At 48.7% G+C, this 18,359-nt stretch overlaps 1 protein-coding gene across 1 annotated transcript in view; it reads left to right on the top strand.

Annotated features, from left to right (window-relative positions):
- LRRC75A (leucine rich repeat containing 75A) overlaps nt 1-18,359 on the top strand; it is a gene marked incomplete at its 5' end in the record, with an annotated part of 88,965 nt that overhangs the window by 36,538 nt on the left and 34,068 nt on the right. The window contains one exon of the mRNA XM_084273002.1: nt 17,523-17,635. Coding sequence (XP_084129128.1) covers nt 17,523-17,635 — 113 coding nt within the window. The remainder of the gene's footprint in view (nt 1-17,522; nt 17,636-18,359) is intronic.

The raw sequence follows: 18,359 nt of genomic DNA, 5'->3' as shown, positions 1-18,359 counted from the left end.
TTTACTATTAGCAGTGCAAGAGAAATGCTCCTCATGTCTTTTTGCAAAGGACTCAGATGCCAGATGCACAGTGCCAGGAGAACACAAAGTATTATTTAGTTTTTTGCTGTAAGAAACATCATAAAGGAAGTTGATCTATGAATTTAAACCTTCTAAAACCCGGAATACTTGATAGAAAAGCAAAGGGAATGATAGGGATTCAGCTAAGTCAATTGTATTCTGTATTGATGGCTCTTTTTATTGCTCCCAGTATGAAGATCACTTTTTATGGGCATTTAAGACATCTGCAATATGTTAAAATATCCTGTTGTAGAGGCTGTGAAGCTCAGACCCTACTAATGACAGCTCTGGCTCTTTCCTAACTTATCATGTCGTGCCCTCTGCTCATCCTTTCTTTGCAAGAAGAGAGATGCTCTCTAAAGCCCCTGTGTGTGAGCTAAAGCTGAGCACACTGCCTTGGAAACCAGAAAAAATTGCACTTTGCAGGTTTGATTATTCTTTTTTTTTAATATTAAGGCTAAAAGGGAATAATGGTGAGGTCTGGATGGGCTGTGATGGTATCACTACTGGCAAATTACCGGTTTCGTGTCTGAAATGGGACTGCAGAAGGAGAGTGAAAAACCCACACCTCCCCAGCATCAGCAGGGAAGTGGCAGGATGACTCTTTATTTAAGCACATTTCATGGTGTAGGAACCCTGAAAGAGATTTCCCAACCTTGAAATAAAACCTCACATGAAAATGTCATGTAAATTAACTGTATTTCAAGCACTAGCACCTTATAGAAGATGCTTGCCCTGATGGCTAAGAGAGCCATTGGGATCCTGTGGGGCATCAGGAGGAGTGTGGCCAGCAGGTCAAAGGAGGGGATCCTCCCCCTCTGCTCTGCCCTGGTCAGGCCCCATCTGGGGTATTGTGTCCAGTTCTGGGCTCCCTGGGATAAAAAAGACAGGGATCTCCTGGAGAGAGTCCAAAGAAGGGCTACGAAGATGATGAAGGGCCTGGAGCATCTCCCCTCTGAGGAAAGGCTGAGTGAGCTGGGACTGTTCAGCCTGGAGAAAAGAAGACAAAGGGAGGACCTTATTAATGTTTATAAGTATCTTAAGTATGGAATGCAGGGGGAAATGGGCAGCCCCTTTTCAGTGTCTGTGGGGACAGGACAAGGGGCAATGGGTGCAAGTTGGAGCACAGGAAGTTCCACACCAACATGTGGAAGAACTTTTCCCCAGTGAGGGTGAGGGAGCCCTGGGACAGGCTGCCCAGGGGATGTGGAGTCTCCTTCTCTGGAGAGATTCCAGCCCCATCTGGATGCCGCCCTGTGCAATATGAGCTGGGGAGCTGCTTTGGCAGGGGGGTTGGACCCCATGAGCTCTCAAGGTCCCTTCCAACCCCTACAATTCTATGCTTCTAAATTGGTATTCCTCCACAGCACCAGTGTCGTGGCTGTTGGATGAACTGGCCTCTTTGTGCAAGGCACTGTAACTTTATTTTTATTTGTTTGTTAGGAGCATGTGTCTGTGGGGCTTGTCTGCCCTTACCCCTGGGCTGCTTTGTTTTCCCCTCTCCGAGGCAGTGTGTGATGGGGTAACCCCCCCTTCCAGGCTAACTAGCATCTCCCTTGGGCGCCTGGGCTAATTTATGAAAATTATGGCCTATTTATGAAAATGAGTTATCTCTTTACAGATTTTTATACTAGTTGTGTCTCTGAGGGCAATACAGGTTGTGATGGGAGTTGAGAGAGAGGTTTGGGGGAACAGCTGACCTGGCACATGCTGTTACCAGTGGTACAAAAACATTGCCTTGGATTAAAAAGCATTGAGTTTTTAATGGGGTTGGGCTAAGGCATGGCAGCATGTGCAACTCTTTCTGAAGTGTGGAGAGACAAAGAAGTCTTTCTTGTGTTCTCAGCTACCTAACCAATACCATCTGCGGGTGGGTGAATAGAGAATCTGTGATCTGAAAGCCTCTGGAGTGCTGGAGCACAATTTGGGATGAAAGAGGCTGCCTGAGCATATGGTGGTTGGATGAACTGATTGAGCCCTTTCAACAAAAAAAAAAAAAAAAAAAAAAAGAAAAAAGAAAAGAAAAAAGTCCAGTGTGGTCAGGGTGACTTTTATCAAAGTTTTTTGGGTTTAATCTCTTTTGGCTTGCTTAAACCCAGAATCTCAGTGCTGGCTGGCAGAATCGCCAGGCCCCTTGCTCAGCTCCAGGAATAAGAAGACGACCTTTCCTAACCGCTGTGTAACCATCTGCAAACCCTCCTAAATGCCACAGGGTGGATTTTGTCGGCTTGGAGATGGATTTTTGCAATGCCTCCAAAATGTCAGGTGCCACAGGAGCCAGCGAAGCGCTGTGTGTACAGCTCCCCCTCTTCTGCCAAGAAGTCAGGAGCATTTTGGGAGACACCAGTTGTCGGTGATGGGCATCATCACACAGGTTGGAGCCAGAGCAGACGATGAAAAAAAAGAACCAGGAGCAGGAAAAGACATTTCACAGTGGCTTCATCTTTTCTCCATAGGCAGCAGTTGCCAAGCACCCAAAGTAAACCTCAGAGCTGAACCCAGAGCTGAAGAGGAAAGAGAAGGGGGCAGGTCAGCTTGAGTGTTTTAATGCCAAAAAGAGAAGGAAAAGTCTGTGGTTGCATTTTGGAAGGATCTTCAGATTCTTTGGGTCAGTTTTTTCTTCCCTGCCCCCTTGTTTCTCTTCTCAATGTCTTCTCTAAAGAAAAAAGCCTGTAGGAGATTACACAGATGCCCACTGGCTCTTAACTTTCCCATCGATGCTGGACAGAGAAGATGCACCTCTTGTGTTGCTTCTTGATGACCTCCCCTTCCTGGTGGGGGAAGGGGAGAAAGAGCTGTAAGAGATGCTTGGCTATTGATCACAACGAGCAAGGCTCGCTCCTGTGTTGGTGTAGTCTCTTGGAGTAATCTGTGGGAGCATCTGGGGCTTGGCAGTTCTGCCTTGATCTAAAAGAAGAACCTACATCTTTAACATAGGTGCTTGGGTGTTTTTCATTGCTCCCCTCAAAAAAATGCCACCTAAGAAGCACATTGGAGAGCCACTCGCATGTAGTCCTTGTCTCAAAGGCAGTTTAGGTCAAGCAGACTTTGTCTGATCTTGTCCCTTGCTCCCAGAGAATCACAAGTTGGGAAGTATTGCTAGGAAAACCTGTGATGAAGGATGAGCCCCAGAAGCCAAGCTTCTTTTCCTAGAGCTGGCAAGGGCTGTAGTTGCCCTGTTGAGTCTGAATCTTCTCTGAGGACCCCTCTGGCACAGCTCTGGTAGCCAGGAGCTGTGTGTCATTGCACAGAAGTACTAGTGCAAAGGCAGATTGTTCCATCCTGAGCTGAGGGCCCAGGACTCTCTGTCCTGCCACGTGCTTCCCCTGCAGCCTCTCAGATAAAGCCAAGAAAGTGTCCACGAGAGAAATGATGGATGAAGAAACAGGTACCTCATTAAACAGTAACAACTTATTTTATTGATGCCTTTGGATGGTAATTGACGTTTGAGTTCAGCTCATTTAGCTTTTAATCAGAACATAATTTACCACAAATGAAGGAAGCATATTGATTCCCTGCCTCCTTGTGGGAGCTTTATTTATTCACCTTGAGCACTGAAGAGTGTGTGGTGGGGAACTCTGCCATGGTATGGCTGGAGGGGAGAGCTGGGTGACTTGGGCGCTTAAATGGGTGTTTTAATATCTATCTCCAGCCTTACTCACATGTGTGTGAGCACTAAGAAAGCAAACAGTCTGCTGACAGAGTGGATTTGCAGAAATTAACAGTTTTATAAGGAGAGTTTGAGTATTTTAATAAGGAGGGGTTCCCTGTTGAGAGTACTGCTGGTGGCTGAGGAATCGCCCAGCCACGGGTGATGGGCACATCTGACCTGGTTCCCTTGTGCCAGACAGGAAAGTCCCACTCACCATTCATCAAGATGGGTGAAAGAAGCTCTAACAGACATTACAACCCCATCTCGCTGTTCCGGGGCTGCAAGCAACTGGTGCACCCATTTTTCAACTCTGACCACCAAAGTCAGGTGGCCAGGATGCATTTTGTTGGTGCTCTCCAGCCAAGCAGGGGAAGAAGTTCCCCAGTGTCAGGGTAGAAGGAGGGAGATGGTGCCATTACCTCCCTGGTCAGGCAGAGGAGTGAGCCCAGCTGAGGAGCACATGAAGCCTGGCTAGTGAGGGCTCAGTGGCACTGGGTGGTGTAGGTATGGAGTCTTCTGAGATGGTGCAACCCTGCCTTTGCCTCGTGTTGCCAACTTGAAGAAAAAATCATGGGTTTGCATGTACCAAATTTCAGCTGCTTTGCTGGGTAGTGTGGTCAGCCTTTGCAGGGGGTTCAGAGAGGTACTGAGCACCCGTGACACTTCAGGGTGAGCTGAAAGCCCTTGAGGATAAAACACTTGCTGCAAGCAGCATTCCCTGCCCCTTCCTTGGTGGTTCCTCAGGCTCTAAGTATGAAGAAGGGGAAGAGCATTTCACAGCAGGGCAGAGCAGTGCCTGGAACAGGGGAAGGGCTGTGGACCAAAACACCTCTGGGTCTTGGAAGCACTCACATTTCCAGCACTAATCCCAGAATTGGAAGAGTTACTTGGGTTTGGCCTGTCTGCCAGCAGCATCACTGCTGGTGTGATTTATGCTTCTGGCTATTCCTTGCAGCAAGAAGTTTTGGCTTTTTTAGCCCCAGCAGAGAGTCACTTTGCCAGGACAGCTCTGCAGCCCCTCGGGGGTTTGTCTGTGACAAGCCTTATAGATGGTTTCACCCAGCCAAATAGAGATGTATGGATGAGCAGCACTGCAGGTTTGGGGTGGGTCAGGACATCAAGGAATGCTGATGAGGTGAGAGGAGCCCCTCTCTCTAGTTCAGCCCACATGTACAACATGTCCTCCTTCCCCAGGGATCACCAGGTGATTGCTCCTTCCATAGGGGATACAGCTCCACTGTCTCCATTGGGCTAAAAGTAGTAAAGAAATGCCAAGAGCCAAGGTCTTGCAGATAGGGAAGTTTCCAGAGGGATTTTCAGCAATTGCTCTTGGTGGGTGACAGGGGCTGTGATTTCTGGACAAAGTCCAGCAAGTGATTATCTCACAGTTTGGGGATATTTGGGGATTTGGGTCAGAGCTTTATCCCACCCTTTCCACCTTCAAAGAGTTTTGCAATCACTAGGTAATTTCCTAATCCTCCCAATTTCTCTGTCACTTTCCCTTTTCTCTTTTCCATCCAGCTTTCCAGGAAATCCCCAGTACAACTCTCCCATCTGCCATTTGTAGTTTCACATCCACATGGAGCACTTGATGAAATAACTCAGCTCCCTCGAGCCTCACTCCATCCCAGAGCTGTTTCTGGGAGAGAGCTTGGCTGGAGCACAGCCCTGCTATTAGCTGCTGCTTTATTGCTCTGATCTTATCCGGTTTTTCTTTAAAAAGAAAAGAAAAGAAAATTCCCAGTTCTCTTGTGCCTGTGAAGGCCTTGCAGTGGTTAATGAGCTGAAGACGAGCGTTGCTCTGAGGGTTATGCCCTTGCCCTGGGATCCACATTTCTGTGCCCGCCTGCAGCAGGGAGCAACGGGGACTGATGCAAGGGGGTCGTGGCCGCCCCTTCCCAGGCTCTTGTGCACGTCATGGTACTCCCAGGGGTTGTGGCGAGGGGCTGAGAGCCCCTCTGGAATGACATAAATATTTGTAGTGGTATCCTGGGGACACTCCTGCTCTCCTCCAACAACAATAACTGACAGGACTGGGGTTTGCTTCCCGTGGGATCTGTTGTGGTGCAGCTGAGACACGGGATCTGTAGGAGACTTGTTGGGCTGGGAAAATCTCTACATGTTCTATATCTGGGACATAAATAACCAATAGTCTACTTTGGGTTTAATCCTGGAGGAGAGTGGTACAAAGAATGGTGAGTGGTTCCCAATGGGATGCCTCTGAGAAACGCTGACTCCTGCAGAGAGAGCACCTAAGGCAGGGTCTGGCTGAAGAGCCACATTTGCTTCAGGCAGGGTGGTGGGAGGTTTCATGGACACTGCAAAGCTACCTGCACCCATCACTCTCCAGCATCCACCTCCACCCTTCTGTGCATCACCCCCGGGGCAGAGTCTGAGAGCCTGAAAAGCTGATAGAGCAGCCCCTGGAGATGCAGTGCTTGCTGCAGCCTGGGGCTGTGTGGTCAGTAGAGACGTCAGGTCTGTAGGTGGTGGACAGTGCTGTTTGCCACAACACGGGGCAGCTTTGCCTGCAAACTGTGTTTTGACAGTGGCAGTGAGTGATGGGGAGCAGCTGAACCCCACTGGGGAGGAGCTGCCCAGGGGCTCCAAAATCTATTGTCTCTGTGTGTGCAGGAGGATGGTGAGTGCCATCATCTGCTGAACACACTGACTTCAGCAGACCTTAGAGGTTGGCACCTCTGTCCCCCCGCCCCATCTGCAGTCCAGTCAGCACGGCACCCTGGGTGGTTTTCTGTCTTTGCTGTTCTACACCAGCTACAGTGATTGACTCACAAGTTGGTTGTTTGCAGAGATATTTCCAGAGTAATGAATGGCTCTTCTGGAGTTTTAGCTACTTGCTTTGTTTTATGGTAAGTCGCTGTGTCTATCAGAAGGGTACAGATGCATTTGTCCTTAAAAGGCTGGTCCAGTGATCCAGGAATGAATACTGGCATCTAAATGGCCTTCCCATTAGAGACTTGGTTTACAGCATTTAAGTGGGTCCATTTTACGTGGGTGTAGGTTTTACTGTGTATATCATGAACACGTGTTGGAGCAGTGATGCTCAGAAGCCTCCTCTGCAGCCCCAGTTTTGCTGTGCACATTGCAGATGCTGTGATGTTAGGTGTTGGAGCATGGGGCAATGCCACTGATAGGTATAAAGCATCACACAGACACCCTGCTGTTCCCTGTGTCATTTTGACTGCAGCTCATTTATCCCATTGCTGCAGAAGCTGAGCTGGGTACCCTCCAGTAGCTCTCACAAAAAAAAAAAGATATTCTTTTTCACAATTTCCCTTTATCTTACGTGCTTCTCTTAGGGCCATCTATCACCTCGGATTTTATTGCCTTCTTTAATTGCTTCTCTGAAGTCTGAGTGTAATATTACTCTGGGATCCTTCTGAATAACTTCCTGAGTTGCTGCAATCCCATTCATCTTGTACTTCTGGCTCTCTTGATAAAGCCCTGTTGTACCCTGCTTTTCATTTTGATGTGTCAACACTGAATCTAATGCCCTGCACTTTGGCCCTTCATTAAAGCAGATGATGAGCGCTCCTCGTAGTGGTATCTGAGTTGCAAAATTGGTTTCCATTTCTTTTCTTTGTTTCTACAGATTTTTCCTTTCAATGTTCTGCTACAGCTGCAGCTTCACCAGCTCCTAATTTGGGCTACTTCAAGGCAGGGTGTAATTGCTGGTGTCCTTGGTACTCTGTGCTCATCCTAGGTGAGAACTCGGTACTGTGCTGGGGTGCCCAGCATATGTAGATGTCCTCAGCCATGTGTTTCCCAGGTTTGGCAGTGTCAGGCCAGTCTGGGGCTGTTTTTGTAAGAGTTGAACAGGAGCAGATCTTGTACTGAGAGGAAAAGAATTAACCTTGCTGGTGCTTGGTTCCTCGATGGTCATCTTGAGGTTAATGTCTCCTGCCACCTCTGCAGCCAGCATGTGATGGCAGGACATGGTGATCTTATGCCTTTGTGGTTTGGGCTGAGCTGGGGAGAGGGTTTGCACAGTTGATGGATCTGCCTGGAAGCAGAGCAGTTGGGGTTTTTGAAACATTAAGTTAATGCATGTGCCGTGCTCAGTGGCTGAGTTTTTGGCTAATTTCATGAAAGCCAACCACTCCTTATGGACCAGGGAGTTAATGGGACCTTCTGGAGAATGACTTCAAGGAGCATGGTGAGGAGTGATAGGTGAGGCCATGCAGGTACCTCCTGCCCAGAAGTCCCCTGGTTGAAGCCCCTTATGTTTTGCACCAGTTGTTGACTTTCTCCCTCATTGGGTTTTATGCTGCTGGCAGCCAGGACTCCACAAAATGCTAATTTTGCCATGTTTGCTGCCAGAGCTGATGCTGTCTGCCCTGGCAATGACTACCTGCCATCTGCTAAGGGACACCTTCAGTCACTGCTCCTGCCAGTGTGTTAAGTTTCTCAAATAAGGTGGTGAAGACCAGACGTGCTGCTTAAGCTCTGTGCTCTCAGCCCAGGGCTTGCAGCTAATCATGGCCCCAAAGTTCAATGAGCCTCATACGAAAGCATTCTCAGTCCAGGGACATGTTGTGCAGTAGCTGGGGCTGTCATTCCTGTTTTGGCATTCCTGACCTGATTGTTGCAGGGCTGGGCATGGGATTTGAGGCTGCACTGGTTGGTTTGGTTGCTGGGTTTGGGTTTTGCAAGGTAATGGGATGAGTTTTCTGATCAGGATTGCTGATGAAATGTGGTTCCTCTTCTCAGTTCTTGCAAGATCTCCCAAATGCTTCTTCCTGTATAAAAGGGTTGCTGCTGGACAGGAAGCTTTACTTTCTGATAAGCTTTTACCAAAGTCTAGTCCATTGCTTCATAGAAGAGTGGTCCTTCCCTTAAAAACAAACAAAAAAAACCCCCAAAACCCCCAACAAAAACCCCAATGCCTTTTCTTTGCTTTTTATTTATGCTACTTTCAGCAGCTGCTTTTTCCTCTGCCCTTCTTTAAAAGGGACATTTTGATGGTAAAGCCTATATCCCAGCAAACCAGAAAGGGGTTAGGTTTCCAGTATGAACAATATTCCTTATCCAAAGAGCCAGTTTGGAGCTATTTGGTGTGTTTGAATTGTTTCTGTAAGACTTCTATGTGCATGCATTTCTATTTCTGTGTGTCTTTTAAAATGCTCAGCAGAACTTCCCACAAACCACTTTACTAATATTTCACATAGTTTATGTGGAAGCCCCTTGTGTTGGTGGTTTGAAGTAGGATGTGGTACCTCATTTGATGCTAGGCTTTGACTTCACCCCTGTGGTGTTCCTGTGGGCTCACGGTGGCCACTGTAAAATATGACATTGCAGAACAGAAATAAGAGATTTGTTCATGGTGGAGATGCTCCTTTCCTGGCAAAGGGCATCTGAGAAAGGGAGCCAGTTGTACATGGCAATTTGACAGCTCTGTGAGGGTCTCACTGGCTGCTCCCAGGTCCGTGACCTGATTCTTGCACCCTGTGGACCCAGCTCCACCACCAATTGCCCTTCCATGGTGGGAAATCAGGAGCTGGTTTGGTTTTGTTGTCTTTTCAAACGTCCTGCTGCTATGTGGATGGTTTGTGAGGGGATGTAAGCAGAGCTTGGGGAAGACTCTACAGCGAGCTCATAGCTGGAGCCATGCTGAGAGAAGGGTCACCAAGCCCAAGTCTGAATTTCTTATGCCAGAGAAAATGTATTTTTCCTCTAAGAAGACAAATGCCTCTTCTCATATAAGAGACCTTCATTCTCTTCCAGGACCAGTTAACCTTTTCTTGGCCGTTTCATGATGAGAATTAATTCTGGGGCACATGCTTCCCTTACAAAAGCCATCGGAGTGTCTCTGCTGCCAGCGAGTGCTTGGCCCTAACCTTGGGCAGGGGGAGGCCCAGGCGCTGTTTGGCTCCATGGCTACACACCTGGGGGAACTTGGGAAAGATCAAGTGGATTAGCTCAGCTTCAGTGACGCCTGCTGGGAACAGCCTCCTTCTTATTAAAATGGCCTTTATTAAATTTGTTCTGTTTCTCAGCTAATTTGAATTAAAATGGCCTTGATTTACTTTCAAAAGGATTTCTGCACAGGGGTATTGGGTGGTCAGATGGACCCATTTAAAGTCATATTGTCACTTTATTTGGATTTTGTTTTCCCTTGTGTGGGCAAGATCTACCACTTACATCCACCATGCCCATACCCGTTTGCCTTTGGGCATGGATTGCCTCATCACTCATTCCCCACACGCTGATGTCTCTTCCCAGAGGAGCCTGAAAGGATTGAGAAGGAATTCCCATATCCTTATGGTGATATTTTAAGGACACCTCTCTGGAGAACTCTTCCCTACAACACAATGGGGTTTTTTCATGCCTTGTTTAAGGAACTCAGTGGCCAACCAGCTGTGCAGCAAGAGGGGTTTGTTGCTTGTGTGGATCCTCCTCTGCACACCTCAGTGGGGTTGTAGGTAGGAGCAACCACTGAGCCTCCTGTGGTAGACCAATCTCAAACCAACCTGAGCGCTTGCTCCTGGCAGGGTGTTGGCATGTTTGGGCCTTTGGTGAGAGGGGAGTGGTGGCTTTTAAGCCCTTCCTACCTCCTCAGCTCTTGGTCTCACAGTAGTAGGACAGTTTGCGGGAGAAAACTCCATTAGGGCTTCAAAAGGAAAGTATGGTGTGGTGGCTTGCTGGGGCTGGCTGCAGCACAGATGTCTGCATGCAACAATAGGCTGTGATTTAGCCCCATGCTTTGAAAGCAGAGGGGGGAGGGGGGGGAAAAAAAAGAAGGAAAGAAAAAAAGGAAAACCAGAAAGCCATTAGATGGTTTCAGCTCCAAGTGACTACATCAAAAGGGAAGGCGTCGTAAATTCAGTTTCTAGTAAACCCTGGGGCCTCAGTGCTGGGGAGCAGGATGCTGTTCTGGTGCCAGTAGCTGGGGAAAGCCATTTTGGGGCCACAGGAGTGGCTGTGGGTTTTAGGTGGGCAGAGTTTTTCCTGGCTGCTGCGTCGACCTGAGATGGGGTCAGCCAAGCTATGCTGGTGAATGGTGGACATGCCTTTCACTTCCTATTTGCCTGAAATGTGTCCCCATGCCTTCCTTGCTGCCTTCCTGGTAGGTATTTGGAGGTCCTTGTGGCCCATCAGCTTTGGCCCATGTTAGGGGTCTACTGGTGGTGTGAAAGCTTCGCACATGGTACCATTTCACAGTGCTGACATGCTTCCTCTTCATCTTGTTGTCATCCTTTCCAAACCCCAAAGTCTGTCCCTACTTCAGTGTGGCTTACTGGGGATTTGCTCTCCTTTGCTTCTTGCTAATTTGTAATAACTCATTGGATGTATGTCAAAGCCATTGAGGATGATATGTCCTAGGGCTTCCTAGAGCATCTCTCACTATTTTACAACTTTCTTTAACTGTGTGTTGTGGTTTAAGCTAAAACAACCACAGAGCCATTCGTTCTCTCCCTCCCCCCTCAGTGGGATGAGGGAGAGAATCAGAAGGAAAAATAAAAAGGGTAAAACTCATGGGTTGAGATAAAGACAGTTTAATGGACAGAAAAAGGTAGATAATAATAGTAGCAATAATAGAAAATATGAAACAAGTGATGCACAGCACAGTTGCTCACAACCTGAACCCAATGGTCAGCTAGCTCTTGAGCCACTCCACCTCCCATCCAACCCCCAGTTCTATACTGAGCGTGTTATCATATGTATGATGTCATCCCTTTGGCCTGTTTGGGTCAGGTGTCCTGCCCATTTTCCCTGCCAGCTTCTTGGGTGCCCCTCGCTTCTCATTGGCAGGCCAGTGTGAGAAGCTGGAACGTTCTTGACTGCTTGGCAACAACTAAAACATGACTGTTATCAACATTATTCTCACCCTAAATCCAAAACACAGCACTGCACCAGCTGCTGGCACGAAAATCAACTCTAGGTCAGCTGAAACCAGGACACTGAGTAATAACTGTTTCCCATTGTGAGCATCAGGGGGGGTTCTCTATTGTCCTGTCTAATCACCCAAAACAAAACAAGGAGGATGACTTGGAAGGAAATCTCTCATTCTGTGTATAATTTGGGTGTGAAATAGGTCATGTTTTAAGGGTCACAGTCCATTGAACTGGATGGAAAGCAAACATCTTGGCTGAGAGGTCTCCACACCAAATATTTAATACGTGGGGAATGGTGCTCCCTGGATGTTTCCCTGGCCTGTGGCTGCAATGGCTTGTGCATGGACAGAGCTTTTTGTGCACCAAAGTGGCAACTGCAAATCCTGCAGCAGCCAGAAGGGAATGATGCAAGTTTGAAGCGTTTGTTAAAAGAATGAGAAAAAAGGGGGAAAAATGTTTAATTTTAATGAAGTCAGAATCCTGGTGTTGGAGGGCCAGTTTGGGACTTTTGCAGGTTCAGATTTGCAGTAGAGTATCTTTTTTTCTTTCTTTTTTCCCCCAGAGACTGGTTGCAAGTGACAGAAACGTGGGGCTGTGTCATAACACCAGCAAAAATAACCTGTTGCTTCCTCCAACACAAGACAATGGCTAATTGTTTGGATTTAGGTCAATCCCCTGCTGTGCTGCAGCAGGAATTCTTTACCAGGGCTCTTTAATCATTAATGTTGGCCTATTTTACACGATGTTTGGCCCTGGTGCAAAGCCCACCCCCCTAGGGCTCTGAGCATCACCAGGGATCCTGCTGCTGGAGGGAGAGCGGGTGATTCATTTCTTAATGAAAACAAATTAATTTGCAATAACATCTTTATCACAAGGCTTTCATATGCTTTGTGTCCTCCTCTGAGCTCTCTGACTGCTTCTTTTGGAGCAGCCCTGATGTTTGGGTTGTGAATACATATCTGACTTCCTTGGATTGCCCAGGAGTTGTTGCCATGCGGTGATGCAAGGAGGGCAGGCAAGTGACTCTGGATGTTTATTGGCCCTGTTCATGCCGTGGTTGCTTTCCCATGGTGTCATCCCTCTGCTTCCAATTACACCCCCTCCCTCCATCAGCAGAGCAGCACATCCAAGGATCGCTTGTCTGTGGTTAAAGGTGGTGTGCAGACACTGGGTGATACCTCGCTGATGGGATCTGCTGAATGGTTTCTCTCCTGTGCCGCAGGTGAGACCATCGCTGTGGATAAAACAGGTGCCCCTGCAGAAAGTGGGGCAGATTTAGCAGGACACAAGGGTGGTGACCCTGGCTCCTTGCCTTTAGCCGCTCTTGTTGTTTCCTGGGGTTTAACAGATTCCTGTTTCAAGTGCTGTTGCTCCATCTCTTCATCCAGATCTTTTCTTTGGGGGCTGGAGCCAGGGTCAGGAGCTTGGTGGTCCCCAGCCATGGGGATGGATGGGGCTTGGCTTGGCTGCTCCCCCTCATTTTCCAGTTGAACAAGATCCTGTTGGCACGGGGCTGATTGCAGATCGCAGATGGGGCTTGTGCCATGAATCCCTCTCCCAGATGAAATCTTTAAAGGGATTAAAATCCCATGAATATCTGGGCTCCTCCCAGCAGCAAGCAGCCCTTTCCTCCAGAGGGCTGGAGGCAGGAGAAGACAGAGGAGGAACAATGGGGAAAGGGGCCCTTTGCAGGGAAGAGCCTCTGCTCTCAGCTTTCCCCTCATTCCTCCTCTGTCCCACCTTCAGCATCATGTTGGAGGGCCAGAACCTGTGCCCAGGTCTCTGCCAGCTTGGAGTAGACTTGGCTGAGTAGGAGCCAAGACTTTTCCCCCACCCTGCTTTATCTGAGCTGGTGCTTGCACCACCTGGGCTTGTTCCTTGTGGGCTCTGTGGCTGCCTATGACTCCTGCCGAGAGCTGGGATGCTGCATAAACGAGCTCTGCGAGGCATTATCTTCTGAAAACTTTCCAGCTGAGCAACCAAGATAAATTAAAAGGAAAGTGAGAGCCATATGGCTTTCCTGCTTCTGGTACAGAGCCTTCGTCCCCCCGCTCAGGTGATGCTTAAAGCAGTTTCTGTGTGTGCATGGCACAGGTTTCTCTCCCTGCTGATGTAAGGGCTGTACAGGTGTGCGCAAGATCACGGCACCAAGAGCTTTTGCAAAGTGCCAGATGTTTCCAGGTGTGTAGCTGATGGATCTGCAGGGAGATAGCACATCACCAGCTTCTTGGCCTGATACAGTGGCCACAATCAGCTGGCCTGTGAGTATGGTGCTAAGAGAAAGGGCATATCCCAGCTGTATGAAACAGGCTTTTTCCTGGCAGCATTGTCAGCTGGAAAAGCTAAACTCTGTGTGTGGTCTGTCCCATCCCTCCAGCCCTGAGATACTTTACAGTTTGCCTCCCAGAGCTTGGAAAACCAAGAGTAACAAATGCATGTTCCCACACACGTGCCCCCTGAATGCCTGGTGCTGGGAGGAGCCGGGTCTGCCGTGGAGCCGCTGGCAGTGCCTTTGCGGGAGAGTCATCCCTGGGTGTTATCTCAGGAATGATTGCAGCTGCAATTAGGTGGTAAGACAATATGCTTAGTGAAGATGGTAGCTCTCGTTGTGTATGTCTTGTGCTTGATTTTTGCCCTTCACAAATAGGTCACAAAGCTTTTGCCAAAAGCCAGTGCTGCAGGTTTGTAGTTCTGCAGGTCGGGGTAAGTCTGCCTCGCCACTCATGTGCCCTCTGACCGCAAAAAAATCCCCCAACCAGCCCTGTATTGACTGTACTTCTGTAGCAGAGGAGTTATTGAATAAGTGATGTGATGCAGATTGATGCAGGTGGGGCAGAAGGACCTTCTGGCCGTTGCTTTTGATTTTGAGGACAGTGGTTAAGGGCTGGAAGCAGCAAGGGGTGGCGGCAGCAGCATCCATCTGCACCCGATGGGGCGTGTGTCAGCCTGTGCGGGGGATGCTGGTGGTACAGAACAGAGGGCGTCATGCTGGATGGAGGGCAGGAGTGTTACCTTGCCTTAAAGGGAGGGTCAGCATCATGGTGTAGTGCTGTCATGATGTCAGGAAGCCTACAGACACACACAGGGATAGTGCTTGGCAGCATCACTCCTGCCAGTGTAATGCACTAGCCCTTGGCTTTCCTGGCAGCCCCACATTTGATGCTCTCCCTGTAAACTGGGCAGTGGGATTAAAACTAAGTCAACACGAGTGAGTCGAGTGGATTTTTAATCTGGCTCAGTTTTCACACAAGCTCTTGGGCTCAGTCCCATCAGGGTGTGCGTCATCTTTAATTATTTCCTGATAGACTTGGATCATAAACAGTGAAAAAGCCTTTTGTTTAAACCGTAAGATGAGTGTCCAGTGCTGCCTTTGGCACTGCATCAGCCAAAGCCCTCCTCCTGCACTCATGTTTTGTGCAACCCAGCACAGCTCTCATATGTCAGGATCAGGCCCAGGGTTGCTCTGGATCCTCCCACAAAGCTCTCAGCAGGAATTGCAGAGGTTGGGAAGGTGCCTGAGAAAGTGGGTTCTTGAATCAGAGAGGTTTGAATCTCACCCATGGGCAGGTGGAGGGCAGGAATGGGAATGAGATGTGCAGAAAGAAGGAGCCCAACCCCCAAATGGTATGTTTTATAAAGGCTCTGAAACGGGGTGTTTATCCAAGTGCTAAACTGGGGCACCTATCTACAGACCAGCGTGGAAAGGACTGTACTTTTGTGGCTGGCTTATACCTTCACACAGTACCGAGAGCAGAAGGAGATGCAAGAGTTACCGTGTGCAGAAGTCATGTCCTCTAAATCATGTTTTAGAACCCCAAAATAGAAGTAGCCCAGTACCTGCAGGGCTTGCATGTCAAGCTTGCTTGTGAAGAAAAGAGAGCTCAAGAGTGGCCTGGTGGGGATGGCTGTGTGAAGGATGAGCTGGCTGTGGCCGCTGACGTGGAGAGATAAGGAATACAATATGCTTTGCCCTGCTGCAGCATCTTTCCTTGGAGCACTTAATGTGCTGAATTGGTGATGATGGATGGTTAGCCGGGGTTCATCCATCCCTGTGCCCAGAGCAGTAGGTATTCCTTTCTGCCATTTGCCAGCATAAGGAGCATGCCTGATGTCAGCATGCCTGAGGTTTAGCATAGGCTGGTGTCCCGTTGAAATGTGTGGGATTAAACCCCATAATTCCTGGGAATTGGGAGGTAGAGCTGTCAAACGCTCGTGGAGCTCAGATATGAAACAGCTCCTGACTTGCGCTGTTTCCAACTCGTGCTGACACGGGGTTTTCCATACACCTTGTCTTGCTGGGATCTGTGGACCTGGAGTTCCTTCCTGAGCTGCTGCGATCCCCTGTGCTGCACACCAGATGCCAGGGGTGGGAGGTGGTGGTGGTGCTGGTGCTTTGCTGACAGTTGGCACAGATGGAGCTGGGCAAAGCACCACTCCTGAACTAAGGCAGCTTTTGATTAACGTTAATCGCTGTGTAGGCACTTGGACATGTCTGGGAATAAACCACCCTGATTTCTGTCAAAGCTTAGTATCTTGCAGGCTGGATTGAGCAGAGAAACTAAAGACCACAAGTCCTATGCCTGTATTTCTGCTCCAGCCATTTGCAGATATGCTCTTTCCGTCCTGGTTTTGTGGTTGTTTTTTTTACCCTGAGAAAACCTGCTTTAATTGTTCCCCTGCACACCCAGAGGTGATTTGTCAAAAATCCCTGTTGCTCCTTGGTTAATTCAATATTTATAATGTCTTTATAAGGCCGGTCCCGCTCTGCTGACTTGGAGGTGAGGTGGGAGAATACATTGTGTAAATTAGGCTGCAGGAACCGTGCAGCTCGCAGCTCTGCCAGGGCACTCCGGCTCGGAGGCAGCAGTAATTGGGTGTCTGGGAAGAGAAGATGCAGCATCCTCACCCAGCCCATCCCAGCACACAGCAAAATGTTGAGCAATCAGTGTGAACGCAGAGCCCTGGCGAGACCAGCCCGGGCTCACTGCTTATTTTCGGGCTTCCTCTTCGGTGTCTGTTTCTTCCCTGAGGTGTTTTGTGATGCAGTGATTGCACAAAACCAGGCAGATGCCACAGATTGTCACATCCTGATTTGTATGGGTTTTTTTTTTTTAAACTATTATTAGGCTTCAGGTCAGGTTAAGCACTGCTTGTGACCTTTCAGAGAGCAAGCCAAGCAGAGCAAGATGGGTGTTTTACACTCCTGGATGTCATATCGTGCCTTAGTGTATCAAGGTCTTAAATGAAACATGACTGAGTGGTCTGGATGCTGGTATTTGTATTTTGGTTTCTTTTTTAGGAACAAAAATTGCTAGAACCAAGTTCTTAGAAACTTTCACAAAGTTTTCCAAGCAACTATCCCTTTGTGTGAAAAATTTCCTCAGAAATGAGAAGTCTCCACCAAATCCATGTTTTCCTTGAAGCTTCTTTTTTTAAACAAATATATATTTTGAGAGGTTCTGAGGAGCACTGTTCCCAAGATACCCATGAGCTCACAAAGTCTCTCAGTGCTTGCTCTTCTGTAAAGCAATTTTGATGGTAATGGCTGGGTTGTTTGGTTTATTTAATCAATTTCTGTGTCAAACCATAGCAGCGTTGCTGCTGCATGAATCACATAGACAACCCCACTGTGCAGGTCCCCTGAACCCCCACACAGCAGCCAAGAAGGGACCTTTTCATCCTTGACCAGGCAGGACCTGTACATCCCTGTGTCTGCTCTCCAATGCAATGTCCACGGGTGTGCAGGGTGGGGTGGTCCTTGGTGAAATGCCCCATCCTTGCCAGCATCTTGAAAATCAGTGGAGTTTCTTTTTCCTCTTCCTCTACAATTTTTAGTGTGGGCCCTTGTGACTCTCCAGCTCCTTGTGAGGAGCCGCTCCAGGGTCGGAGCATCCTACAGGCATCATGGTGATGCTGCAGACACCTTATCTGGCATCATTCCCTTGTCTTCACAGGAAGGAGACTCCCTCGGGGCCATGGAGAAGCTTTGCCGGCAGCTCACCTACCACCTCAGCCCCCATTCACAGTGGAGACGCCAGGGCATCATGAAGAAGAAGCCGCAGTCCTGGTGAGTCAGCTTTTGAAAGTCGTTGTCAGCTGGTGGGAACTTGCCCTGTCTCTGGTCACTGTGTTGTCAGGGACACCCCTAGGCTCAGGAAGGTGTTTTTCCACGATGCTTTAGACTGTGGTGTGCAAACGTGGGTGTTAGTGAGAGCTGCTTGTCACACACGTGCAGTGACAGGAGGAACAAATCCACTGTGATGAAGGAAAGTGCTTAAGACTGTTCACCAGGGCTGCAAGGGAGCTGAGAGGTCAAAACCATCCTGGTTTGCCACAACCTCCAAAATCCTCAGGAGTCTCCAGTCTCACCAGTGTTTCCCCCGTGCACAGCTGTGTTACCAGGTTGCTCCATGCTCCCCCACAGGCACTTTTCTCCTTTTTGATTTTCCTTTCCCCACTGCATCCTGATTTCAGGGAAGAGAATCACAGACTCACAGAACTGTAGGGGTTGGAAGGGACCTCAAGAAATCATTGAGTCCAACTCTCCTGACAAAGCAAGGTCCCTAGAACAGATCACACAGGGAGGCATCCGAACGGGGCTGGAATATCTCCAGAGATGGAGACTCCACACCCCCCTGGGCAGCCTGTCCCAGGGCTCCCTCACCCTCACTGGGGAAAAGTTCTTCCACATGTTGGTGTGGAACTCCCTGTGCTCCAACTTGAGGCCGTTGCCCCTTGTCCTGTCCCCACAGACACTGAGAAGAGGCTGGCCATTTCCCCCTGTGTCCCAC

This window comes from Gallinula chloropus, assembly GCF_964237585.1.
Source record: "Gallinula chloropus genome assembly, chromosome: 19".
Lineage (NCBI taxonomy): Eukaryota > Metazoa > Chordata > Aves > Gruiformes > Rallidae > Gallinula > Gallinula chloropus.
Note: the sequence above shows the minus strand (reverse complement) of the source record. Positions and strands in the feature narration are given on the sequence as shown.